Source organism: Cervus canadensis, chromosome 13, assembly GCF_019320065.1.
Source record: "Cervus canadensis isolate Bull #8, Minnesota chromosome 13, ASM1932006v1, whole genome shotgun sequence".
In the NCBI taxonomy this organism is placed as follows: Eukaryota; Metazoa; Chordata; class Mammalia; order Artiodactyla; family Cervidae; genus Cervus; species Cervus canadensis.
The window spans coordinates 18,057,277-18,084,924 of record NC_057398.1 but is presented as its reverse complement, the minus strand read 5'-3'; the positions used below and the strand labels follow the sequence as shown (position 1 = coordinate 18,084,924).

The following is a 27,648-nucleotide window of genomic DNA, read 5'->3' as shown; positions in this document are numbered from 1 at the left end:
CTAAGGGATTTTTGCCTCATCCGTCACAGGGCAGATAGAAGCAAGAACTACAATCTCTTGGCCTCCAGAGCGAAAACCACAATCACAGAAAACTAACCAAAATGATCATATGGATCACAGCCTTCTGTAACTCAGTGAAACTATGTGCCTGTCCAACCACGATGGACAGGTCATGGTGGGAGTTCTGACAGAATGTGGTCCACTGGAGAAGGAAATGGCCAACCACTTCAGTATTCTTGCCTTGAGAACCCCATGAACAGTATGAAAAGGCAAAAAGATATGAGACTGAAAGATGAACTCCCCAGGTCAGTAGGTGCCTGATATGCTACTAGAGAAGGGTGGAGAAATAGCTCCAGGAGGAATGAAGAGGCTGAGCCAGCGTGGAAATGATACCCAGTTCTGGATGTGTCTGGTGGTGAAATAAAGTCCGATGCTGTAAAGAACAGCATTGCATAGGAATCTGGAATGTTAGGTCCATGAATCAAGGTAAATCGGAAGTGGTCAAAAAGGAGATGGCAAGAATGAACATCGACATTTTAGGAATTGGTGAACTAAAATGGATGGGAATGGGCAAATTTAATTCAAATAACCAGTATATCTACTACTATGGGCAAGAATCCTTTATAAGAAATGGAGTAGCCCTGATAGTCAACAAAAGAGTCCAAAATGCAATACTTGGATGCAATCTCAAAAACAACAGAATGAGTTCAGTTTGTTTCCAAGGCAAATCCCTGGCTGGGGTCCCTTCTCTATTGCTCAGTGCATTAGGCACTTGAAGGGCTACCCTCCCTGGGGTCTTTCTCTATCCGTCAACTATCAGCGCTGGTCTGCAGAGAGTGAAGCTACAGTGATGGCTCCATCCCCTGCGCATGACTCAGCATCATCACCTTGCCTCCCTGGCTCCTCTGCTTTCCTCCAAAGGCATTTCCTACCACGATCTCCTCTCTCATGTCCCCTCTGGCCATTTCCCTACAATCAACAGCAGACCTCATCCTGGGGTTGCTCTCCAATCCCTGCACTCCAGTTCCCAGCCACCAAGGGTTCCAGAGGATTTGCATCCCTGTCCAGGGTACGTAAGGCTGTGGCAAGGATTGTCTGTGTGGTTTTCTTTCTATTCGGACTGTTATATAGATCAGCCACTGCACTTTGCAACAGCCTCAAATTCTTCTCCGCTGTCCCAGACCCTTGTCCCATGTTGGGATTTGACCCCTGCTTCAGTTCCTCCTGATGGCTGGGATGGTAAAGAATGTCCTGCAGTGCTGGAGACCCAGGTTCGATCCTTGGGTTGGGAAGATCCCCTGGAGAAGGGAATGGCTACCCATTCTAGTATTGCTGCCTGGAAAATTACGTGGACAGAGGAGCCTGGTGGGCTACAGTCCATAGAGTTGCAAAGAGCCAGATCCAACTGAGCAACTGACACTTTCACTTTCAGTTTCCCCATCCCGGACGCAGGTCCAGCTGCTCATTCTCCTCTTTTTCCCCTCCTTCCTTGGTCCTAGCCAGTATTGTGTGGATATATATTCCTTTCCAGTGGTCAGGGACCCCTGCCCCCTCTCAGCTAGTGTTCTGCAAGACCTTCTGTGTCTGAAGGTGTATTCCTGATGCATCCATGGAGAGAGATGTACTCCATGTCCACCCATTTCCTCTCCCATCTTGAGGAGTCCCTTCATTCATCTTTATATCTGCTTGTCATGCTTTTGTCCTTTTTGTGGAAAGAAAGTTATTTTTTTTTTAATACAGGTGATCTGAGTACCCTGATACTTCTTTGCTCAGTTGTGGTGTAAATGGAGAGATACCGAAACTTCAGTCCAAGGACACGGTGACCAGGGCCCAGGCTCCTTGGGGGTAAGGTCAGGGTCACATCACCAGACAAGCCTCTGAGGCTGGGAGAGCTGAAAACTGATGATGAGGGGCATCTAGAAGGAAAGAGCATCAGCTGCATCAAGTGAGGGGCTGTCTCATCCTTTTAACCTCCCTCAGGAGGAAAAGCTCACCACAGTCCTGGAAGAACACGTGTGGAAAAGTGAGCTGAATGGCGTACAGGGTGGATTATGGTGGAGCCAGAGTGCACCAGCCAGGTCTCTGTCTAAGGAAAGGTCTGCATCACAGATCTGGGCCACAGGTGTGGGCCACAGGTGTGGGGGTGCTGTGAGCAGTGTCTCTGGTTGACAGCTCCTCCGAGGTATGCCTCAGTGGCAGCTGGTTGCCTCACCCCAAACCATGGCCCTTAGGGGCAATGCATGTCCAGAGACTAGACAGATCCACATAGGGCGATTGTACTTTATTTTGGGCATATACAGGCTCAGCTCTCTTGTCCCCCAGTGGCTCAGCGCCTGCAATGCAGGATACGTGGGTTTGATCCTTGGGTCGAGAAGATCTCCTGGAGAAGGAAATGGCAACCCACTCCTGTATTCTTGCCTGGGAAATCCCATGGACAGGAGTCTGGTGGGCTACAGTCCTTGGAGTTTCAAAGAGTCAGACACAACTGAGCACAGACGTACCCACCACTACAAATTTTTCCATTCTAGACTGTTCTTGAGGGCAAGGATGCCATCTGTTTTTCTGTTCTCATTGTCCAACCATAATGCCTGGCTTACACTAAGAAATATTCGTTGAAAACATAAATTGAATTAATTTGACCAAGGATAATTTTTGTATGGGCTTCCCAGGTGGCGCTAGTGGTAAAGAACCCACCTGCCAATGCAGGAGACATAAGAGATGCCAGTTCTTTTCCTGGGTTGGGAAGATCCCCCAGAGGAGGGCACGGCAACCCAATCCAGTATTCTTGCCTGGAGAATCCCATGGACACAGGAGCCTGGCAGGCTACAGTCCACAGGGTCACAAAGAGTTGAACACAGCTGAAGTGACTTAGCACACAAGCACAATTTTTGTATATAAATGTTAAGAGCAGCTTTATTTATTCACAATTGTAAAAAAAAAAAAACTGGAAACAACCAAACGTCCATCAACAAGAGAATGGATAAACAAATTGGGTAAACAGTCTTGGTCTGCTAGGGCTCCCATAACAAAATACCCCACACTGGGGAGCGTAAATAACAGAAATATATTTCTCATTGTTCTAGAAGCTGGTAGTACAGATCAGGGTGTCAGCAGATTTGGTTTCTCTGGAAGCCTGTCTGCTTGGCTTGCAGATGGTGGCTTTGTCACTGTATCCTCACATGGCCCTTTCTCTGTGGACACGTCAAAAGATAGTTTTTAAGAGGGATAGTCATGTCTTTCATACAGTTATAAAATGCAAACATGTTAGAGATTTTGTCATTAATCAGAAAATCAGTATAATGCTATAACCTGTTCAAAGAATTATCTAAAATGCAAACATGTTAGAGATTTTGTCATTAATCAGAAAATCAGTATAATGCTATAACCTGTTCAAAGAATTATCTAAATATATAGATTCTTATATAGATAAATATATATAGATATTTAGATAAATATATTTTTATGTAAAAAAATTAAAAAAAATAAATAGATATTTAGATAAATATATAGACATCTGGAATGTGAGAAAAATTTACAAACAAATGCAAAATCAGCAAAATTGGTCAATATTCATGAGTCAGTTCTACAAATACAATCGTCATTTCTCAGGACAAAAATCATTTGCATTACTATCCATTTTACTACAATTCATAGAATTATAAAATAGCTCAGATAACCTGAAAGGATGCATAGACAGTACATCCAATGATGTTTGGGGATCATTTCAAAGTTTTTCACGTTTTCCCCTATACTTTAATGACTAACTTCTCCATTCCAAACTATGCATTTATTTATCAGGTCTTTTGACATAATTACACACACACACACACACACACACATACACACTCCAAAATGCTTTGTTCTCAACACTCTAGAAAAAATTCCTTTTCAGCTTGGCCAATTAGCTAAAGCCAGTAGCCAGGTTCAGGTGCTAGGGCAAATGGAATCCACCTCAGTTCTCCTTGTTTCCTCTGAATCTTCACAGAAATGGCCAAAACTCTTAGTAAGATATATTATTAGCAATATCAATATTAGCAAGAGAAAGTTTTCATCTTAGATGCTCCATACTGAAGAAGTTTTAAAAGCAAAGCAGCTTTCTCATGACATACAGGGACCTACCAACCATGTTTTCACCACTGCTTTCCTGGGGGCAGAGACAAGTCCCGGGGCCCAGTTCCCCAACCCCGCTGCAGAAATGGAGCCGGACTTCGTGGGAGGGATGTTGGTTGAGAGGCCTGAGGGGGAGAAACGGAAGCAGGAGAGTAGAGGGGTGATTCTGGGTGAGGGCATCTACGGGGCGGAAGTAAACAGCCATGAAACAAGCAGAGAACCTTTCCAGATGTGGCTGCTTATGAAAGGGTGGTGGGAGGCCCAATGGGATAGGACTTTACACACATAAAATCAGAGCTTTCAAGGGCCTGCAAACCCTCAGACACTGGCACTGATGAAGGCCTTCTAAGAATGTGTAGCGAATCCACTTTGACCTGATCCCTGAGCCCACTGGCCACGTCGTGGGCACCCTTCTCTCCTCAGCTCAGTAAACGTAGCACCGCACACCCTGACGCAGCCCACTGAGACTCTTCCCCAGCAAGCTCTGAAAGGGGCCACTGTGGCACAGCCCCTCATACACACACACACGAAACACACCTCTGCACACAAACTCCAGATGTCCCCCAGGGCTCCCTGGGGGCGACATCTTCCCTGTGAACACCCTCAGTTCAGTTCAGTTCAGTCGCTCAGTAGAGTCCGACTCTGCGACCCCATGGACTGCAGCACGCCAGGCCTCCCTGTCCACCACCAACTCCCCGAGCTTGCTCAAACTCATGTCCATTGAGTCAGTGATGCCATCCAACCATCTCAGCCTATGTTGTCACCTTCTCCTCCTACCTTCAATATTTCCCAGCATCAGGGTCTTTTCAAATGAGTCAGTTCTTCACATCAGGTGGCCAAAGTATTGGAGATTCAGCATCAGTTCTTCCAATGAATATTCAGGACTAATTTCCTTTAGGACTGACTGGTTTGATCCCCTTGCAGTCTAAGGGACTCTCAAGAGTCTTCTCCAACACCACAGTTCAAAAGCATCAATTCTTCGGTGCTCACCTTTCCTTATAGTCCAACTCTCACATCCACACATGACTACTGGAAAAGCCATAACTTTGACTAGACAGACCTCTGTCAGCAAAGTAATATCTCTGCTTTTGAATATGTTGTCTAGGTTGGTCATAGCTTTTCTTCCAAGGAGCAAGCATCTTTTAATCTCATGGCTGCAGTCACCTCTGCAGTGATTTTGGAGCCCAAGAAAACAAAATCTGTCACTGCTTCCATTGTTTCCCCATCTATTTGCCATGAAGCGATAGGGCCGGATTCCATGATCTTAGTTTTTTGAATGTTGAGGAAAGTTTTTTCATTATCCTCTTTCACTTTCATCAAGAGGCTCTTTGGTTCCTCTTCGCTTTTTGCCATAAGGGTGGTGTCATCTGTGTATCTGAGGTTATTGATAGTTCTCTTAGCAATCTTAATTCCAGCTTGTGCTTCATCCAACCTGACATTTCACATGATGTACTCTGCATATAAGTTAAATAAGCAGGGTGACACTATACAGCCTTGACATACTCCTTTCCCAATTTGGAACCAGTCTGTTGTTCCATGTCCAGTTCTAACTGTTGCTTCCTGACCTGCATACTGATTTCTTAGGAGGCAGGTAAGGTGGTCTGGTATTTCCATCTCTTTAAGAATTTTCCACAGCTTGTTATAATCCACACAGTCAAAGGCTTTGGCATAGTCAATAAAGCAGAAGTAGATGTTTTTCTGAACTCTCCTGCTTTTTCTGTGATCCTGTGGATGTTGGCAATTTGATCTCTGGTTCCTCTGCCTTTTCTAAATCCAACTTGAACATCTGGAAGTTCTCATTTCACGTACTGTTGAAGCCTGGCTTGGAGAATTTTGAGCAGTACTTTGCTAGCATGTGAGATGAGTGCAATTGTGCAGTAGTTTGAACATTCTTTGGCACTGCCTTTCTTTGGGATTGGAATGGAAACTGACCTTTTCCAGTCCTGTGACCACTGCTGAGTTTTCCAAATTTGCTGCCATATTGAGTGTAGCACTTTCACAGCATCATCTTTTAGGATTTGAAATAGGTCAACTGGAATTCCATCACCTCCACTAGCTTTGTTCATAGTGATGCTTCCTAAGGCCCACTTGACTTCACATTCCAAGATGTCTGGCTCTGGGTGACTGATCACACCATTGTGGTTATCTGGGTCATGAAGATCTTTTGTGTATAGTTCTTCTTTACAAAATAACATCCTAACCTTCTGCAGATCCTGTCTGCTCCTTCACTCTCCACCACAGCTCTTAGAACTGGTTTTGGACCCAACCTCTTGAGTCAGTAACTTGTAACCCTTTGCTTACCAACTGATCCTTTTATTACTTCTATGATCCTTAAGAAGTAATAAAAGTTTTGTCCAACAAACCAACCATATTTATTGCATAATAATCCTTGTCCCCTTGGCAACCCACACTGTCATATTCAGTTGATATAATACCAGTCAAAAGCAAAGACACGTCTCATGGTAAATGTATGATTTCCATTAGACTTCTTTAAATATGGGTGATAACTTATGCTCCCCTCCCCATTAGGTGTCTGGGGACTCCAGGTTCCCTCATAGCTCAGTTGGTAAAGAATCTGTCTGCAATGCGGGAGACTGGGTTCGCTTCCTGAGTTAGGAAGATCCCCTGGAGAAGGAAATGGCAACCCACTCCAGTAGTCTTGCCTGGAGAATCCCATGGACAGAGGAGCCTGGCAGACTACAGTCCATGTGGTCCCAAGAGTCAGACATGACTTAGTGATTAGAGAGAGAGAAAAGAGAGAGAGAGAGAAATATGGGTGATAACCCCCATTAGGGGTCTGGGGACCCCAGGTTGGGAAATCCTGTTCTGAGGATTAATGTTGAGTGAGTTCAGCCAAGTCTCCTTTGCTCTCCCTTTGCTCAGATGGGCAAACTGAGGCTGTTAGTTTTAAGGTAAATTGACTTAATCAAACTGACAAAGAATTGGAAAGGAAATTGAGATTTTTTTTTTTTTTTAAAAGGAAGTCTCCCCTTTTTTGGTCTCTAACTCCTTTTAGCATTAGGTTTTCTTAAAAAATAGGGTAAAATTAAGCTGGGATGGGCTGTCACTTGCCCCCTGATGGAGACTTTTCTGCTTGTAGCCTGGCCCTCTCTACAGGATCCTAGAATTTGCTGCATAGCAGCTGCCTGCTGCTCCTCTCCAAGTCAAGAGGCCTAGACCATCCCAACAAGAAGGAACCCTAGAGCTTGTCTGGTCCATGTTGTCCCAGAGTGTGTTCCCCAGGATGTTAATTGCTATGTGGGGGTGGGGGGAAAACAGCTTCCGTGGTCAGTTACTTTTGAGAAAGGCAGTGTTAAGCAAAGGTAAACTGGTTTTATCTTGTTTTGTTTTCACTTCAGGACATGGCTGAGCCTGTGAAATGCCTTTAGGCCTAACGAACTGCCAGGAAGGTGAGATGGCATGCATTATCGCCCAGATTTACTGGACTTGAAATCTCTTTTTCTTGGGAGACCTGTTCATGTCTCACAGGGCCCTGGGGTTCTGAGAAGCTTAGTTGGGGACCTGTTAGTCCAGCCTGACACTTCCAGGTAAGGAAACTGAACTCAGAGTGACCCAGTGCTTGGACCCACAAGGAGATATAGTCCAGCCAGAGCTGAACCCAGGTCGCCAGTCTAATCCTGGACTTGGCAAATTTGGGTCTTTTCCTATACCTCACCCACTACATACCTTCACTTAACACAGGGGAAAAAACTTTCCGAGGGACCCGGGAAGCGGAGGGTGTTCGCTTAGACAGAGGCTCTCTGGAGGCTCATTTGTGTCTCCAGCAAAACCTCCCAAGCTGGTGGGGGCAGGAGGGGACGGGAGACAGGAACCCCGACAGGATGAGGGACTGCAGAGCCTGAGGGGCTAGAAAGGGCTCCATCTGCAGCAGAAAAACCGTGAGGCTTTCAGAGTTTCTCATATGTCTTAATCGAATTATCACATAGAACTGAACACTGTCTTTTCTCAAGATCAAAAGCTGTCACAGACATGACTCCCGTGCTCAGTCAACCTCCAGTATCTTCCGCATGCATCTGCTCTCGTTTCATTAACGAGAAAAATCAATGTGGCCAAGACGACCATGGCTATTGGCAGGCAGGTGCGAGCTAGGGGTCCTCTCCTCTTATTGATGGCGGCCTCCCACCGAGCAGGCGTGGGGGAGTCGGAGCGAGAGTATTAAAACATTTGCCTAAGCCCAGTCATTTCCCGGTGATTAGGATTAGGAAATGAAAAGCTACAGTGTGCACTTGCACGGGAGCAGATGCCTGGCAGACTCAGGGTGGGCACAGGGCGAGTGGGCCTCCAGGGCCTCAGTGTCTCCAGGGCAGGCCCGTCCCAGCCCGGCAGCTCCCCCTCTGCCTGCCCCGGGCAGCGGTGCGGGCTGACCAGGTAGGAAGCACGCCTTTGTTCTTCTTGGGTCTGAGTCAGCTCAGGCAAGCATGGCAAAGGAGAACATGGCATACATGTGTTCCCACGTGTGTGTGTACATGTGTGTGTACGTGTGTTAGTGTGTGCAGAGCGGCATGACTAGAAACCTAGGTGGTTGCTCTCGGGAGGTGCCCAGTTGCCAAGTTGCCTGACTGTCTTCTCTCCACCTAGCTTTACCTGCTTCTTTCGCGTTCTTTTCTCCTCTCCCCTTCCCCATCTATTTCTTCTTCTGAGGCCCATTTTATCTGCAAGTTTCCAGACTCACTCAGAATTGAAGTGTAAGGGCCACACCAATGTCTGGGATCAGTGGCCATTTGGGGGAAAAGCGAGGAGGGCAGGAGTGTTACGTGTAATTGGGAGTCACGAAGGCTGGAGGCCGGTCCTCGCCCTGCCCGTGGCCGACTATCTCGCAGGCCCTGGGGCAGGACGGGCCACACTGAGGGAATGAACCACATCCTTTGGAAATGACCTTGATCCCCTGAGCAGGAGCGGCCCCGTCTTCTGCTCTTAGGCATCCTTACCTGACAGGGATTTTTTGTCTTTCATTTTAACTACGTGGCCTCTAGTCAGTAGCTTTTATGTGCCAGGAGTGTGTTGGGGCCAGGAACGAGGCTGAGGAACAGGAAGCGCTGTGAGGTGTCGGAGGCCGACCACTCAGAGTGATAAGTGCTCGGGCAGAAGTGGGTCCGGGGTGCGCGAACCCAGGTCGGGAGGACAGCACAGGATGTTGGAGAAGGCGTCTCTGCAGAGGCGCCACTTGAGCTGAGTGTGGACGGTCTAGGAGGAGACAGCCAAGTTGGGGTGGGATGTGTGTATGTGTGTGTGGCATGAAGCAGCGTGTTTCAGGCTGAAGGAAAGACTGGGCAAAGGTGAGGAGACATGAGCCAGTATGGCCAGTCAGGGGAACTAGAAGCAATTCAATATGGTGGGCGGGCTGGACAGGCTCTCGGGGTGATAAGAACTGGGGCTAGAGGGACCGCTGTGCCATACAAAGGAGTCTGAGTTTTAAGCTGAGGGTTTCTGCTTCTTTACACTGATTGGCCTCAAAATCACCTGGGAAGCTTGTTAGGGAACACATTCCTGGGCCTAACTCCAACTAAGGAATCAGAATCCCCAAGGGCGAGACCTCAGAATCAGCCTTTTTAGCAGCATCCCGGGAGGGTCTACATAAGCTCTGGGTAGACTGGACCCTGGGAAACAGCAGGAGGATTCCTATCAAGGGAGAGGCGGGTGCATGGGAAACCAGTCCTGACACTCTCTTGGGCTTCTGCTGGAAAGAAAGATGAGGGTCTGTCTGAGGGGGAGGCCCTGGACTGTAACCAGTATCACCAGGGGGGCCGCCAGAATCAGATGCCCTAGTGCTCGGGGACCATGTGCCCCCTGATGAGGACAGGAAATGCAGATCTCCAGCTGGACATGCTCCTGCAGGCAGTAAGGGGAAGAATGACAGAGGTGTCCCTCCCACCCTTTCCCCCTCTACTCCACCTGCTCTAAGGGAGGGACCGTGAAGGACCAGCTCACCCTTTCCCTCCATCCTAAGGGAAATCCCTACTTCCACAACCCACAAGGCTCCTTATTCAAACTGAGTGTTCAGAGCCCATTATGGGAGGGTGGAGAGGAGGAGTGAAGCTTGTGTTTTCATCCAGGCTAAGGGGAGGGAGACTTCCCTAGGTGATCCAAAAGGAGGAGGGGGGCTCTGTGTCTGCTATTTACTCTACATTTGGGTTCCTCCTAGATTCCTCTCCAAAGGATGGTAATGAAAGAGTCTGATACTCAAGGAGGTAAGGCAGTTGCCCAGCCCAGAAAGGTGCTCAAGGCTAAGGCCCAGATTAGACCACCTTCCAGGGACTCTCACTTCAAAGGACAGGGTCCAAGCACCTCACCGGGGACCTAGAGCCTTCAACCAGGCCCCACCACCCTAGTTCTGCAGCCTCACCCGTACCCCCAGACTTTCCCAGATTAACCTTTATATTTAACACTTAACCAGGCAGTTTCACACCTCAATGCCTGTGTTTATGCTAATCCCTCCCTCACTGACTTGCCTATCCCACCCCTCCCCCTCTGTCTGGCTAATTCCTGCTCATTCTGCAAGACCCAGCTCGCCTAGATTCCTCCTGACCACCCAGCAGGCATCTCAGTCTAGCTATTCCTGTGAACGACCCACACCTCCACCCTATGCTCACCTTGATGGGACCACTTATACAGAGTTTAGGCACCGCCCCTTCCCTACTCTGAGTTGACCAGAAATTCCTCAAGGGCAGGATTTGTGGTACTACATTTTGTCTCCCCAGTGCCTGGCACACAGTAGGAGCTCAAGAGATATTTGCTGAACCAAACAGAATCCAGATGAATGGGATGTGCCTTGAGGCATGCAAATGCCACAATCATTTAAGAGCATTCTAAGGATTGGCTTATGGTGTTTTTAGGACCCTGTGTGCTGGGTGCTCAGACACTCAGTCATGTCAACCTCTTTGCTACCTATGTACTGTAGCCCATCAGGCTCCTCTGTCCATGGGATTCTCCCAGCAAGAATACTGGAGTAGGGTGTCATTTCCTCCTCCAGGGGATCTTCCCGACCCAGGGATCAAACTCGTGTCTCTTACGTCTCCTACAGGTGCCTGTTAAAGCCTCTGTATAGCTGTGACACTTCATCCCCCTGTTAAGTGCAAAGTAACAAATTTAATGAGTATACTGAAGGTGAATATTTGCATGTTAAAAAGGCCGAGGGCAGGTTTCCTTTAAATACTAGGCCTTTGCTAGAACTTTCAGAAACTTACCTTACAGATCATTAACTTTTGGGGGAGGTGGGGAGCAGAAGTCCTGGAGCTGAAATCTCTAATTAAGAGTCTGAGCTCCAAAGCAGTGACTCTGAAAGGAAGAAACAAGGCAGAGAGTGTTGGACCTGGATAGAACCGGGTTCAGACTCTGGCTATACTAGCTGTGTAGCCTTGGGCAAGCCCCATCACTTCTGTCTACCCCAGTTTCTGTATTCCTAAAGTGGGGATACACTGTACCTACTTTGCAGAGTTGTTCTAATGATCTAAAACATCCAACATAGAGTGCGTTGCCTCATAACAGGTCCTCAATAATAGTAATACTGTTGTTGGTAGGGTTGACATTGCGCACAGAGGAGAGGAAGTCTTTCGAGGTTTACAGGATTTTATGTGGGCTGGCAGAAGAAGAAGGCAGAGAGGATCCAGAAAGGAAGGGCCAGACCATAGCAGCAACATAATCTGACTATCACAGTACTTCACAATTTTTTTTTTTTTTGATGTTTTTAAACAAAATCTTTCCATGTTGAATATGCGGAATGCTGGCAACAGCATTGTTCTGGGTGGTTAATGGACTTGTCAGCTCTGCGACCTTGGACAGATCATCTAACTACAGTTTCCTCATCTGTACAAAGAAGACAGGAAACAGTACCCATCTCTTAAGACTGCAGCAATGCCAGGTGACAGGACGCCCTCCATAAATGGTACCAGTTACTGTATTATGAAGTGATCAGTACTAACCAGCACAGAATGGTAGGTCGCAGTTGGAGGATCTGCTCGCTGTGGGAATATGGGGGTGGAGGGTGGGGTGCAAGAGCATTGCCCACGACCCTGGAGACCACCTGTGTGACCTTGGGCCTGTTCTGTAACACTGAGGGTGTGTCCTAGATAATCTCCCAGGTGCCTAAATTAGCAAAGGTTAGTCCGCCCACAGACAGCTCCCCAAACAGCCGCTCTCAGGCCTGGATGCCTTGTCCTGCCCAGATGCCCTCTTCCGCACTTTGTGCAGAGTAACTCTTACTCACTCAAGGGCAGGCCTCCTTCCCATCCTTCCCTGACACCCCATCCCCTCTGCGCAGCAGTCCGCAGGCTTCGGTCCATACCGTAGGCAGCTAGGTCTGTCATCTAGATGGTGACTCTACTGCCTTAGGGCAACCAGAGAGCAATGGCGCTGGAGAGTGAAGCTTGTTGGCAGAAGGAAAGATGATCAGCTCTTTCCCTGTGTAGAGATTTCCGGAATCTCCTGGGTCCTAATTCTCTTACAGTTTGTTGTGGAAAAACAGGCTTGGAAATAGCTGGGGCTCCGTTCCCTCTCCCTGGGTGGAAAGAGAAAGCGTGCTCCCTTGGTTGGGGCCACCGCTGCAGGGCATATTAATACTTTCCTGCCAGGTCTGGGAAAAGTGACAAGGGGCCTTCCGGAGTCCCCAGAGTCCCCCTCGAACCGGTCCCTATCCAAGGCGTCTGGCCATGCAAGCACCTGGCTCTCCCCTTAGCTGGACAAGAAGAGGAGACTCGCGTCCACCACGTGTGTCCCTCGCGCTGCTAGAAAGCGGAAACAAATGACCTTGACCTCCAAGGAGACAGCCCCTCGGAGAGGGCGCCTCCTCCGGAAAAGTTGTCCAGACAAAGGGCATTCCTCGGCTTCCACCCCGACAGCCGCCAGCCGCCGGCCGAGCCTCCCCCCACCGCGCCCCGGGTGTAGGGTTACACGCCTCGCCGCGAAGCTCCGGGGAGAGCGCGGTGTTTCCGCAGCTTCGGCTCACGTGGAGCCGCGTCTCACCGCCGCGCTCTCCCCGAAGCCTGGGCTGCGAGCGCCCTCCCGGCGGACGGGGCGACCCGGGCCGGGAGGGGTGAGCTCCGGCGGCCCGGAAGGCAGCCCCCGCCCCGTCCGAGGCTCCGATCTCGCTGCCGGGCCGGCGGCTTAGACGTCTGGGCGGCCCCGGGAGGGGCGGCCCCGCTGGGCGCTGGGTCCGGGGCCCGGGGCCCCGGGGAGCGCGCGGGGTGGCGGGGCGGGGTGCGAGCGAGGGCCGCTCCTCCAGCCCCTTCCGCCGCGCCTCCTTTCTGCTCTCCCGCTCCCTCTTCCCGTCCCGGCCGGGGGAGGCGCCGGGCTTGGCCTCTCACCCCCTCCGTGTCAGAGCCATGAGCTAGCCGCCCATGCCGCTTCCTGCCCTCCCGCGCCCTCCCCGTCCGACCCCGCGTCCCCTCCCCGGACCTGGAGGGAGGCCGCGGCCCGCGGGGCGGCTGCCCGGTTCCGACCCCACCCGGACCCCGGGGCGGCCCGCGGAGCCCGGAGCCGAGCCGGGCGCGCCCCGAGAGCCGAGGCCTGCGGGCCGCACTCCCCGAGCCCCGGGCCGGAGCCCGCGCGCCCTGCTCCCCGCCGCGGACCCGGGAGGGAGAGGGGGCGAGAGGAGGGCCTGGTCTCCCCGGGGATGGAGGGGATGGAGGCGGCGCCCAGACCTGCCGGCGGCAGCCTTCAGTGAGTACGGAGGAGGCGAGGCCCCGGGCGGGCCGGGGATGGCGGGACCGGGGGAGCGAGAAGGAAGGGTCGCGGGGGGAGGCCTGCCCGTCACGACCATCTTCATTTCAGCGTCTCGGGGTTGGGGTTAGACGAGCACAGAGCTCGGCCCAAGACTTCAGCGGCTCCGAGCCGCACAAGTCTGTACCCACTGTTCCCCCGAGGAAAGTCTCATCCATCCTAACAGCTCTCTAGAGAAGGGTGATCTCTGCAATGCTGTTCCAGACTTTACCTGAAAGCTCTGGTAATGTGACGGAAATTATTCCCATACCCTTCAAATCCCCTGCTTCCTGGATTGAACCTTAGAAGAGAGGACTCAGTGGCTGGGCTGTGACGACAAAATTGATCACTTCTAGATGAACTGGTAGAGACAATGATCTCGTCCTCCCGAAGACAGGCCTTAAAACGGACATAACATACTGGCGTGTGTGTGTTTTGCTTTATGGAATATGTGCATTCATGAAATGTATTAAAAACTGAGTTGTAATAAATGACTGTAGAGGGGCTTGGCATTTAAGAGAATTCTGTAGTGAATCTTTAGTCAGTATTAGGTGAATAATTAACCCCTAGTTTGTAATTTATGTAAATGTGGATTTTTATGCATGCAGTGGGACATATCTAGATGTATGGTGTAGAAGGGGCATGGTCTCCGAGAGCAGGATAAATATTAAGACATTGTGGCTGGTATGTGTGCACAGAAGTGCTTGGCGAGTAAAATCTCATGCTCACTTGTATTCCCTGTGAAGATATTGACACATCAAGTGTGCCACCAAGGAGCGGTCGTCTGGGCAGGTTACCTGTCTAGACCAATATTCCTATAGGACTAAGGGGAGGTGGGACCAGGACCCAGTCCTGGTCACTGGGTGCTTTGGAAGGGCCCTGACCTTGGGAGGAGAAGCTTTGCGATCCTAGCCAGGCCTCCCTCAGCTTTGGTGTCTCCTAATGGCTCTGGGCCTCCGTCTCTCTGTAAAAATGAGGGTCATAACCCTGTTCCGGCAGAATGGCGTAAGAATTTGAGAGAGAGTGTTTGAAAGTACCTTTAGGCCTACCCAGCACTGAGCAGATGCTGAAAGGCCTTGGTGCCTGATCCTAGCCGCCCTGTGGGCACAGCTCTGCTCACGCCTGAGGTTTGAGGACAGGGAAGGGGGACACCTTCCACCAGCAGGTCAGATCCTGAAGTCCATCCTCCACATTGGTTCCATTTGGAAAGGGAAGAGCTTGTGGGCATGAGTAGAAATTGCCATCCTCCCCTGAAGCCTGACACCTGTCAGCAAAACACGAAGCCAGAGACTGGAAATCCAGCCCCCATTTTCCCTCTGGTCCAGACTGGGCAGAAGATTAACTGTTGCTTGACCCTTCACTGTCCCCACCTGTAAAATGGGGATAGAAAAATAAGAATACTACTCCGACTTGGAAGAAAAAACTCAGTAATGACTTATTTGTACCATCCAAAGACTCGTGCTCCCCAAGGTGCTTTCACATTGTCCAGGGGTACCCCCTGATCTGACCCCAAGTTGTCTTCCTCCAGACAGGGCTCTATACCAAGACACTATGGAGACCCAGGAGGTCGTGGGAGCTGGTCAGGTAGTGGGTCTAAGGCGCTCTGTCTGTTTTCTCCTCCAGAGAACCCCAAAGAGGGAGCAGAACGGCCAGCTCCATGGAGGTGACCTCAGCTGTGGAGAGAAGTGGCCCTGAGCCACAGCCGGAGAATGGACACCTCCCAAGACCCTGGCCCTGCCCTGGAGAAGATGGAACACCCAGCCCAATGGCCCCCCGGCCTCCCGGGGCACGGGGGATACAGCTCCAGGGCCCCTCCGTGCTGGAGTCCAAGGTGAGGGCCTTGAAGGAGAAGATGACAGCAGGCAAACAGGGGGCAGGCCCCGGCCTCCCTTCCCACGAGCGGCCGGCCCTCAAGAAACCCAAGAGCAGACGAGTCAAGGTGGTTGGGACCAAGCCTCCGTCAGAGGGGCCTTCCCCACCCGAGGCTGTGGTGGTCCATCACATGCAGAACCCGAACGACAGGCGGCTGGACCGCAGCTTCACTGAGGAGGAGCCCGCCAGGAACGGGGACACAGGGCCGCCTAGGTCTCCTGCCCCCGTACTCGAGTGCTGGAACAGAAGGAGCCCGTGGCCTCCAGAGGGTGTTCAAACACGGCCTGAGCATGACAGAGCTCTGCCGCCCGGGCCCAGCTCTCTGCAAGAGGGCCCCATCCACAGGATCACTCCAGGCCGGCCAAGGGGCTCTGGTCCTTGTAACAAAACCACCCACGAGCTCACCCTGCGGAAAGGAAGGTCACACCCCCGGCAGGATGGTCTTGTCGCCCCGGGAGACCCGGACAGCTTGTCTCCGACCTCCGAGGAGGACTTTGTCCCCAGACCAGCCCTGCTGGGGGATCTCTGGAAAACCGGGGACCTGGGGGTCCTGGGCACCGGTGGCAGCACCTTGTCCCTGTCTGACCGTGTGGAGAGGAACCGCCTTCTGCTGCAGGAGATGCTAAGTGTTGCGGGGCAGGGCCCCTCCAAGGTGGGAGTCCCAGGCTGGACTTCATGCTGGGATAGAGCTGTGCCAGGTAAGGCCCACTCTCTGGGTCTGGGGGGTGGGGCAGTGGGGGGAATCCAGGAGAAGGAAAGGGAGATGGGGGTTACCTCGGAGGGGAGGGGTGGGAAAGTGGGAGAGCACAGCTGTTTATCACCAGATTCCTCGGTTGTCCTCTTAGTCTGGGCTTTGCCACAGATTCTTTATCACCTCACAGCCAGCCCCATCTGCTAAAGGCCACCCCCAGACCCCCCAGACCACCAGTCCCTGACTTTTGGCACCAGGGACTGGTTGCATGGAAGACAATTTTTCCATAGACTGGTAGGGATGGTTTCAGGATGATTCAAGCGCATGATGTTTATTGAGCACTTTATTTCTATTATTACCATATCAGCTCCACCTCTGATCATCAGGCATTAGATCCCAGAGGTTGGAGACCCCTGTCCCAGACCACTGGGAAAACCTCCACAGTTTGTTCCCTGTGGTTCTTTCGACAGTGGCTTTTTGACGATGACAGGTCCTCAGCCTGCGGTGGACTTCATTGTCCCTGGGTAGGAGCCCCTCCCCACAGAGAGACGCAGCCTCCAGGCCGGCGGGCTGAGCTCAGGCGGCCGTGGTGCTGCAAGTGTTCAGGCCTTAGCCACGCTCTTGCCTCCCACACCCAGCGCTTGAGAAGACCCCCGTGGGCCCTCAGCCCACGATAGTGCCCACCAGCAGTCACTGCGACAGGCTGAGCCTCCACCTGGGGGGTTGGAATTATCCGGGGGAGTAAATGGCTGCTGGAGAAAACTTTCTCCTCCATGCTTGTGCTCATTAAGTGGCAGCTGAGAGCCCAGCTCCTGGCTCTGCCCTAATCTCTGCTTCTTCTCTGGGTCCTAGAGCGACTAGCCGGGGACGTGGACTGGGACTCCGGCATCTCCCTTCAGGACTCGGACCAGAACAGGTAAGCGCTCAGGGCACACATCTTCTCTGCGTCTCTCCTGGCCGTTGTCCCTGTCCCTTCATTTGCTCCAAGGCAGGAGAGTAGGAGACCCGGAGAGGGGGAGGGGATGAAGCAGCTGCACCCGGCAGGCAGCCATGGCTCCTCCCGGAGACCTCCTCGGAGGCACCCATCACCCCCTGATGCCCAGGTGGTGGCCCTGCTGTCTGTGCAAAACTGTGGGATGCAGAGCACAATGCTTGGAGCACTGCAAACCACCTGCTCTGCAACTTGGGGCTCATTTCCCTGCCCCAGCCTTTTGCTTTATCCTTCAAGTGGGCCAAGTAATACCTGTCTCATGTACTTTTCGGACTGTTGTGGGACTGAACGCAAGATTAGTTCAGTTCAGTCGCTCAGTCGTGTCTGACTGTTTGCAACCCCATGGACTGCAGCACGCCAGGCCTCTCTGTCCATCACCAACTCCCAGAGTTTACTCAATGGATGTGAAAATCCTTGGGGAAAGCATGCGAATGCAAGGCTTTTACTCTGACAGTTCCTTTCCCAGTCAAGGGGTGTGCTGGCTGATGTAAAGGTCTTCATCTCCCCCAACCTCCCCGACTTTGCTCCAGCCCCTCCATTGATGTCCGAGGAAAGCTGGGCACCTGGGGTGGGGGTGGGTGGCCATGGGGCTGTGTCATGACCAGGCAGGTGAGAGGAGTATCTTCCGGGAGGGCAAGGGGGCCGTCTGTGGCTCCATCGGTGGCGGCCCAGGGCTTAGCCTCATCCTCTGTCTTCACTGCACACCTGGCACGTGAGGCTGAGCGAGGTCTCAGGACTGGGGAGCAGCCGCATTTCCCCTTTCTGTGCAGTGACGTCACCCGCCTGCGGGTCTTATGGTTTCTGCAGAGCGCAGAGGGCAGCAGTGTCTCTTCTGCAAATTCCCTGCCCACTAAATTCCACTTGGCTTGACCTCCCCTCCAGAGTATGTGGACCCCCAGTTCTGTTTTCACACAGTGAGGGCTGCCCAGGTTCAGGAGATTCCATCTCTGCTCGACCATTGGCCTTCTCACTGACTTTGGCTGTGGCTGAGAGCCTGGTGGAGAGGGGGCTGTCTGGCTCCTTCTTCCCTCATTATTTGTGATTTGGAATCGTAGCTGCCCCCCCCTTCTTCCAGGGGTCTCTTCCTGCCTCCCTGGCCACTGTGTTCAGCCTCTCCTCACATTGGCATCTAGCCCAGCCACAGTGTAGAGGCTTGTGGCCGTGGTCCTCGGTGATACCCTGTCCCCTGCCCTGTCCCTTCATCCTTCCTGGGGAGCCATAAAGGAGACACCCTGCCTGGGCAAACATAACTTGTGCCTAGAGGAGCTGGGGCCTCCTCTTCGGCAGCTGCACGTCCCCCCGTCCTGACTCTGTCTTCCCTGGGTGGGAGGAAGGCTCAACTGCAGGATGTCCATGGGGGTTGTCCAGAGATCACTATTGAAAGAAGCTGAAGCTCCTGACTTGCATGTTGGATACTAGGTAATTAAAACACCATCTTAAAGGACAAGAACCTCAACCATGGGGGGTCAGGAGGGGCTTTCCCCTAGTCCTGCAAGGAGATGGCATCTGTGTAGAATGCTCAGGGTAGGAATTTCTGAACTATTATTTCACCAGACCATTTGCAGTGGGTTAGGGTCTGCCGTTTACAGTGACTCAGCGGTAAAGAATCCGCCTGCAATGCAGAAGATGTGGGTTTGACCCCTGGGTTGGGAAGATCCCCAGGAGAAGGAAATGGCAACCCATTCCTGTATTCTTGCCTAGAGAATCCCATGGACAGAGGAGCCTGGTGAGCTACAGTCTAGGGGGTAGCAAAGTGTCAGACACAACTTAGCGACTAAACACACACACAATGTATGTGTGTAGAGGTGTAGACTGTGTAGAGGTGTGCATATGTATATTGTATGATGATCTCATATGTGTTTATATGTGGAATGAGGTGGATGCCCAGCATATATCCAGGCACAGAGTTGGCCTGTCTCTGAGTTTTCAAGGGAAAGCTGTCCCCTTGGCTTGTTTAGAAGGTCATTCACAGTGCCCCATGGACCTTTATTGGTGACCTGCACCCTGCTGAGTAGACACCCAGGCTGAAGAGCCAGAAAGCACGCCTGCTGCATGGATGGGAGGAAGTTCAGCCATGTCCAGAGGCCCCTGGGGACAGGGTTCCTCATTTGGCTCTGTTCCCGAGACTTCCGGGCAGATACTAAAGCAGTCCCTGAGACCTTGCAGGTTCCATCTTCTCCCCTAAGCAGGACGGTTTTATTGCTGCTCCTTCTCTATATCTGAGCTTCCTGAACGACCTTTGAAATAAGGCACACTTCCCTCAGCCCTGTACCCCTGGCCACATGGTCTGCACGGAGGGGCTGAGGACCCTGGACAGCGTAGACTCTGGGACCATGGTGGTCGTCATGATGGCCATCCTGAAAGGGTCAGGACATCAGTCACGACGTGTTCTGGCAGTGAGCCCCTTGCATCTTCTCAACGTTTGAGGCATAAAAGGTCTGGTTTCACACTCAGTCAAGTTTAGCATCAGTGTAGTTCAGTGTTACAACCAAATAATCACCAGGTTGACGATTGATCATTAATCTGGTCAGTAACAACCAGGTTAACCCAGCATGTATTTATGTCCTCAGTTGTTACTGCTCTGTATGGTGGTAAGACAAGAAACCCAAAATGATGGTGAAACAGCAGAGCCCAAGACACCAGACCTTGTCTGACTGGCGGGGTTAGCCCAACTCATTGCAGGTGGTCACAAGGAGAGTCAGCTGTGGAGGCGAGACCCCCGAGATGCCGAGGGAACACCAGAAATGTCCCAGAACCAAATGGTTGTCCCGTCTACTGAGGGAGGAAAGGAGACTCCATCCCAGAGGACAGGCCACCTTGTGGTCTCTCCTTCCAGAAGACCATGCTGAGGCTCAGTTCCAGACCTTGTGCTGTACCACATCCTGACATTATCCTAATAACCACATGTTAACTGTTCCCATTTCACTGACAGAGACCCCTCTGGGCAGAGGCTGAGCAACTTGCCTGGTGATAAAGCTATTAAGCGTTGGAGTCAGGGTTCACAGTCAAAACTGCTTGGCACCAAGGGCTGTTCTCTAACCATTATGCTGCACTGCTACAAGCTGTCCCCACAGGTAACGCCTTGGGTTAGGGGTCTGGGAGTCCTTGGCCCCCTCCCCTAGCCTGGTATTCTCAAGTATAGACCAAGCTTGTTTCTCTCCTAAGTCGCCATTGACATGATTTGGGAAATGGGGCTTTGATTTGTGGGGAGAAGACAAGGTGAGGGGTAAGCACTTCAGGATGACAGAGATGGTTGGATGGCATCACTGACTCAATGGACATGAATTTGATCTAATTCCGGGAGTTGATGCAGGGCAGAGACATCTGGCATGCTTCAGCCCATGGGGTCGCAAAGAGTCGGACATGACTGAGTGACTGAACAACACAACAAAAGCACTTCAGGGAGGCCCAGTGGGGGTCGGTACTGTCAGCGATGACCTCGCTCACAGCCGTGTGTGAGCACTGGACTCATCAAAGATGGGAGGGGGAGGGCACTCTGCTCGGGGGCTCCGCCCTCATCCATTCTTAGAAGCCTGTGGTGTCCCGTCCCCGCTATTTGTCAAACGGCCAGGACCGCTCGGTCTGTCCACTGTCTTGAGGCTCTGGGAGGGCACAGCAGGATTATCCATTGCCTTAGGACCCCAGATGAACCCTGCCTGTGCAGAAAGTACATGAAACCAAAGAAGCCGCTGCCATCAGCGCCATCCTCACCCCAGGCCCTGCACGGGAAGGGAGTTGACTCTTTACAAAAAAGCACTCAGCCCTGGGCTGCTGCAGGCCCCAGGGAGGCCCCCTGAGGCCCGGGGCCTGCCTGGGCAAGCTGGTTGGGGAGGCAGTGCTGTGGGACCCAGGCTTGCTCCGCTTCAAATCAGGGCCTTCCATGTCTGTCGTCTTTGGGGGGCGGAGGGGCAGACCCGGAAGTGTGTCTGCAGGGGCTTTAACCCCTGCTCAGCTGTAGGGTCAGTGGAGGGGACAGGATCTCTGGGGTGTTTCATTTGTGCTGTGATGATGAAGGAAGCACAGAGGACTTCCTGGGTTGTTGATTGCCCCCATCCCTGTGGCGGAGTTGTGCCCATTTCTAGATACAGAAACGGAGGCTCAGAAGAGGGAGCCCGGTCTCAGTGTGTATACCTCATCACGAGAAAAGAAGGAACAGACATTGGGTTCCGATTTTCAGGCCTCCATGGAGACGGCTAGCAGTCAAAACTCTCTGCCCCGAAGCTGTCTGCAGGCTCCAGTTTACAGGAGGGGCAGACAGGGAACCCTCAAGAATTTCAGAGGCCTGGGCTGTGGCTCAAGCGGTCAGGCCCACAACTGTGAGAAAACCCTGGGCTTTTAAAACTTAATTTATTACCTAGCATTACACCGTGTGTAATTTCAGAAGGAATTCCCACTTTGCCCTCATTGCCCACTCTGCCTCCACCAACTTTGGCTGTTGCTGGTGGATCTTCCTTTGGAGCTCCTTGTGGGGCAAGGACCGTGCTATTCTCTCTGGGACCTGGGACCTGCCAAGTGTCAGCACGGTACAGACATTCAGAATATGTTTGCCAGAAGCACACGTGTATGAGTGTAACTGAGGGCTCACCCGGGGGTGGATGCCCTTGTGGGCTTGATCAGATCTGATTGGAGCCAGGAGACGACATTCCAGATGGGTAAGACCTGCAGACATGGAGAGGTACATGGTGGATTGGATGGAAGATACCATCAGGACACAGGGTGGGAGTGTGGGCTGAGGCCATTTCTGGAGAGCCTGGGCATTTAGATTTTAAGTAAGGTAGGAGGAAATGGAGGGACATTTTCTGTCTCTCTCCTCTTGACAAGGTTGGGAGTGGCAAGGGGTTTCCTCAGTTTTCCCTTGTGTCAGTGTATCAGAACCGACGGGCTTCCCTGGTGGCTCAGATGGTAAAGAATCCGCCTGCAATGCAGGAGACCCGGGCTCAACTCCTGGAGCAGGAAGTTTCCCTGGAGAAGAGAATGGCTACCCACTCCAGCATTCTTGCCTGGAGAATCCCATGGACAGAGGAGTCCATGGGTCACAAGAAGTCAGACATGACCGACTGACTAACACACACACACACACACACACACACACACACCTGAGTCGGTGGGCAGGATAGGGAATGGCCAGGTATACGCAGGATGGGCAGGGGCTCAGATAGTCTTCATTACACCCTTTCCTAGGTTTGTCCTCAGGTATCCCTGCAGCCCTGTGACTCTTGGGGGGGGTCTCATGCTCACCTCCAGGACTCCTCATGACCCCCTGAGTCTAGGGAACCAGAAAGTCCAGAACCTTGCTGGGGAGCCAGAATGACCTGCAACCCCCCTTACCAGGCTACCTGGGTACCAGGCCACAGTGCATGGCAGTGTCCCAGCACTGCCAGGAAATGGGGTCCTCCTACCAGGGAGGGTGTGGTGTGGCAGGAGGGAGTCCTGGGCGTGAGCGTGAGAGAAGCAGCTCTCCTCGTCCCAGGAATCTCAGGGCTGCAGGTGTACCTGAGGGCACCCCCTGGTTCAAGGCGTAACGAAGACCAGCTGAGCCCCTGCCCGTCCTGCATACCGCCCCCTGCCATTCTCTATCCTTCCCCCAACTCAGATATACAGACACGAAGGAGAACTAGAGGAAACCCCTTGCCACTCTCAAACCTGCAAAGACTAAAACTAAAAAGAAGAAAATTACATTTAGCCACTCACCAGTGTTTTCAACTACAAACACACCCCTGAGGCATCTAGGGTTCTGAGTCCCCATGGAGAAGGAAGGATGCTATCCCTTCAAACCCTCCCTCACAGTGAGTGTCGCCTGCAACTTTCCTCCATATCACTGTCACAGTCATACACCCCACACGTGAAAATCTCATTTTGGTCCCAATCTTTATGAATAGAGGGGCCCAGGAAAGTTAATTTGCTCAGATCATTCATCTGTGAGGAGCTGGGCTGAAATTCAAGAGGAAGCCTTCCTCCCTGGCCTTCAGAGTGGAATAGGCCACTGTCCCTCTACCTGGGGGTGTCGTGGTCACCTGCCTCCACACATGCAGTGCTGACCAAGGGGGAGACCCACAGGGATTTGTTCTCCTTTTCCTTCTTCAAGAAGGCAAGGACAGAACCACTTTGCTCTCCCAGTAAGCAGTCGACGACCTAGGGAAGCTCTGCACGCCTCCGCACACGTCTTTTCAAAGGTGTTCAATAAGGTGTATCCCACAGCAGCCATCCTTTTTTATTTATTTGTTTTATTTTATTGAAGTATAGTTGATTTACGGTGTTGTGTACAGCAGAGTGATTGTTATACATATATTCTTTTTCATTTTTTCTTTCATTATAGTTTATCATAGGATATTGGATGTAGTTCCCTTTGCTATACAGTAGGACCTTGTTGTTTCTCCTTTCTGTATACAATTGTTTGCATCTGCTAACCCCAAACTCCCAATCCTTCCCTCCCCCATCCCACCTCCTCTTTTACGACCACATGTCTGTTCTGTGTGTCTGTAACTCTGTTTCTGTTTTGTAGATAGGTTCATTTGTATTTTAGACTTCACATGTAAATTATATCATACGGTATTTGTTTTTTTCTTTCTGACTTACCTCACTTAGTATGATAATCTTTAGGTCCATCCATGTTGCTGCAAATGGCATGATTTGATTCTTTTTTTATTCCGTTGTGTATATGTACTCCATCTTCTTTTTCTATTCCTCTGTCGATGGATGTTTAGGTTGCTTCCATGTCTTGGCTATTGTAAATAGTGTTGCAATGAACATAGGGGTGCACATATCTTTTCAGATTATACTTTTCTCTGGATATGTGCCATTCTTAAGGATGCCGCTCCTCCTTCTATTTTGAGAGAAGTGCCCATTTATTTTCTGGGTAGCAGCTTCCCTCTGCTACCAAATAGCCTCCTCCAGCTCCCTGTTCAATGGAAATTGCCTTTTCTGTTGAGCCCTGTGCAGGGCTCCAAAGGTCCAGGACAAAACCCACCAAGCCCTCTCCAGCTTCAAGATAGTCTGTCGCTTCTGAACATGCCTTTGTGTGACATCCCCAAGATGACAGGGGATCTCTTTGGCAGGTGATTTTGGTTCACGTTCAGGGATTCCATCTTTCTCTCAGCAAGGGGGTGAGAGGAACTTAACAAAATAATGGTGCAAATAATAAAAGCAGTGATGATAATAAATGCTGACATTGATTGTATCTCATCAAGTGCCCGGCTCTGTGCTCAGTTCTTCTGAGGGGGTCGGTTTCACTTAACAACTGAGCTCTTTTTTTAGGAGAGGAGGAAGCCGAACCTTAACGTCCAAGTCACCTGCCAGGGTGACACAGCTAAGTGGCAGCCTAGGATGAGAAGCCGGGCAGGCTGTCCCAGTGGACATGAACTTGGGCAGCCTCTGGGAGACAGTGTGGGACAGGGAAGCCTGGCGTGTTGCAGTCCATGGGGTCGCAAAGAGTTAGACAGGACTTGGTGACTGAACAACAACAGGCTGTCCCGGAAACACACTTCTGACCTTCGCTCTAAGGTCTATTCTGTGCATGTCCTGCAGCCCTGGGAAGAAGGCGTCTATAACAGTGAGCTCACAGGCCCCTGCCCACATGGAATACGTGGTCCAGAATAGGTTCCGAGCCCACTGTTCCCCTCACCTGGGGAGCTGCACACAGTGTGACAGAGGAACGCTCTAGTCTTGGTCATATGAAAGCTCTCTAATGTACAAAAATGGCACAATGGCTGGGCAGAAAGGTGAATGTGTTTAGTCACTATAGATGTTCCTTCTCCTTGCTGCATCCTGGACTCTGGGAAATGTCAGATCCCTTTCCATCCCAAATTGTTTCCCTAATTCATGTTCCTGGGATGAAAGGGTTAAAGCCAGACTGGCTGGAGCTTATTATTTTAATCCAGGATTACGGTGGCTGCAGAAGGAGGCTGCTCTGTCTCCCTGACCTCCCTGACTGGGAGGAAACGGTGGTGGTCCTGACTGGAGATCTTGATCTGGCTGTGCCTGGCTGGGAGGGGAGCTGCAGGCAGGGCTCAGCTGGTCTCTCTACCAGGACGCGGGGCTTAGATGGAGAGATCAGAGTGGGCGGGGCTTTCCTGCTGCTCTTTGTCCTGGGGGCAGCTTAGGACGCTGTGGTTGGAAGGGCGGCTGGAAGGGCCAGGAGACTCACGTGGATCTCCCGTTGTCCCCCACAATTAGCTGTTTGAGGCGTTGCTGCTTCTTGAGGGCCAAGCATCTGCAGGGTGAGCTCCCTAGGAAAGGACCTCAAGATTCCCCACCCGGTCTTGTGGTACTTCAGACTACCTGGCCAAAGACATAGGTTCATGGGGTAGCAACGTGGATTCTCTCTCTGTACAAATCCAACTGTTTACAGACAGGGAAACTGAGGCCCAGGGGAAGCATTCAGCCTCTTTAACCCAGTGCCCCACCCGCTGAGCTCACGAGCCCTGCATGTTCGAGCTCTCACGGCAGTGACATCCGCTCTCTCTGCTCAGGTGGAAAGTCTTTGCTGAGCCATGCAGGGACCGCCCCAGCCCTGCCAGGCAATCTGCAGAGGGACCGTGGGAGCGGGGACCTTGGGCTGTAGTCATGATGGGGAGGGGTTGGCTCCAGGGCTGTGGGCATGTGCGAGTGGAGGGTCTCCCTCAGACAGCGGAATGTGAACCTGTCTGCCTGGCGGGGTCGGCGGCCCTTGGGTGGACCAGGACAATGCAGCGAAGTGGGGGTGGGGGGAGACTAGGGCAGTTCCTGGAGCTGCACCTGCTTGCCCCCTGCCGCTGGGGAGAAAGACCCCTTTCCAGCCACAGGGTTGTCAGGGCCCACCTACTCCAGAGCACACCATGACCGAGAGCCAGCTGCCCTTCTGACCTTGTCCACTGTCTGGGAAGGTGGCTGCCTCTCTCCTCCCTGCTCAGTTTGTTCCTGCGTGGATGCCTCCAGGCGCCTCCAAAAAACCCTGCTTTTCTAATCAGTGGAGAAACCGGCTTTGTCTGCCAGAAACCAAAGCAGGGCAGCTGATGAAAAGGAAAAAAAAAACAGCGCCAAGTAGAGAGAGCAGAAAGAAAAAACAGCAAAGCTGGAAAATGGCTTCAAAACCTGGGGCGAGGCCATTCCTGACAGCATCTGGCCAGCTGCCTGGAGCCCCCCTGCCTGCCCACCAGGTCTTGTGACAAATGCCCTCCGACAGCCGGGCGGCCACAGCTGTCACCGGAAGGCTCTGAGCGTGCGGGCTGGCAGCCAGAGGCCCGTGGCTGCAGAGGCGTCTCTCCGGGCTGGTAACCTCATTATCTCTGCTGGCGGAGCCGGAGCCCCGGGGAGCACAGCTGCTCTCAGCGGTGCGTTGGAGGCCCTGCCTGCTCGGGAAGCTGCACAGAGGGCTCCTCGCCTCCCAGGGCAGCGGGCCTTGGGAGCTCACTCCTCCTTCTCTCCTGGAAGCCCTCCTGGTTCCAGAACCATGCCTGGGCCCTGCCAGGGTCCATAGGCACAGATGGTGCCTTTATTCTGGCAGTTCTTAGTTTTTATCTTGGCCCCAAAGCAGGATTAGGTGCAAATAATGGGAAAATAAAAAGAAAGAAAGAAATCATAGACTGCCCAGCGCTCGTCCAAGGTTGTCCCAAGTAGGCCTCAGGGTTGGGCCATTTTCCACTCACATCTCTATCATCTGTCACCTAGGAAATGACTTGGTACCATCCCCCCTGTCAAGACGAGTCCCCTTTCTCCAGGTGACATATGGGCTGGGGAAGGCACGGGATTTGGCGGGCTGCAGACTGAGACGCAGGCTGGCCTGAGCCTCTAGCCGCCCAAGTCCTCCTTCTGCGGCCCCTCCCTGGTGAGGACAGCCCAGCGTATGTGACAGCGAGGAAGGGCAAGGGCAGCCGCGGGGGGTGCAGACATCGCATCAGAGAGTGTGTCTGGCTGCAGCCGCAGCAGGCTCGGCCGGCTCTGGGACCCGGGGCGGGGAGGAGCTGGAGGGTGCGGCAAGGATGCTGGAGGCAGTGGGGCTGGCTGTCGTCTGCTCCGCTTCACTTGATGTTCAACCTTGAGCGACACACCACATGTTCCTCTCTGCTCAGGAACACCCTCATCTGTCAGGCAGAGAGCGCACCTGCCCCTGGGTCAGCCTGCCTGTGGAGAGGGCCCTCCGGTCAGCGGGAGGCTGTGGGGCGGCTATTATCCCTGCGACCTGCCACTCTGTCACCGGGAGATGGCTTTGAAAAAAGGCTGCTGTCATTTTCAGCAGCTCTGGACTGGCCGGGGAGGCAGCGCAGCTGGGAGGTGGTGAGGGCTGCTGGGAGAA

The 27,648-nt window shown here is 52.2% G+C and overlaps 1 protein-coding gene across 1 annotated transcript in view; it reads left to right on the top strand.

Moving 5' to 3' along the window:
- Positions 1-13,119: 13,119 nt before the first annotated feature.
- KIAA1614 (KIAA1614 ortholog) overlaps positions 13,120-27,648 on the top strand; it is a 42,981-nt gene continuing 28,452 nt past the window's right edge. Inside the window, 3 exon segments of the mRNA XM_043485671.1 lie at positions 13,120-13,785; positions 15,448-16,394; positions 17,240-17,303. Of these exon segments, the coding sequence (XP_043341606.1) occupies positions 13,739-13,785; positions 15,448-16,394; positions 17,240-17,303 (1,058 nt within the window). The 5' untranslated portion in view covers positions 13,120-13,738.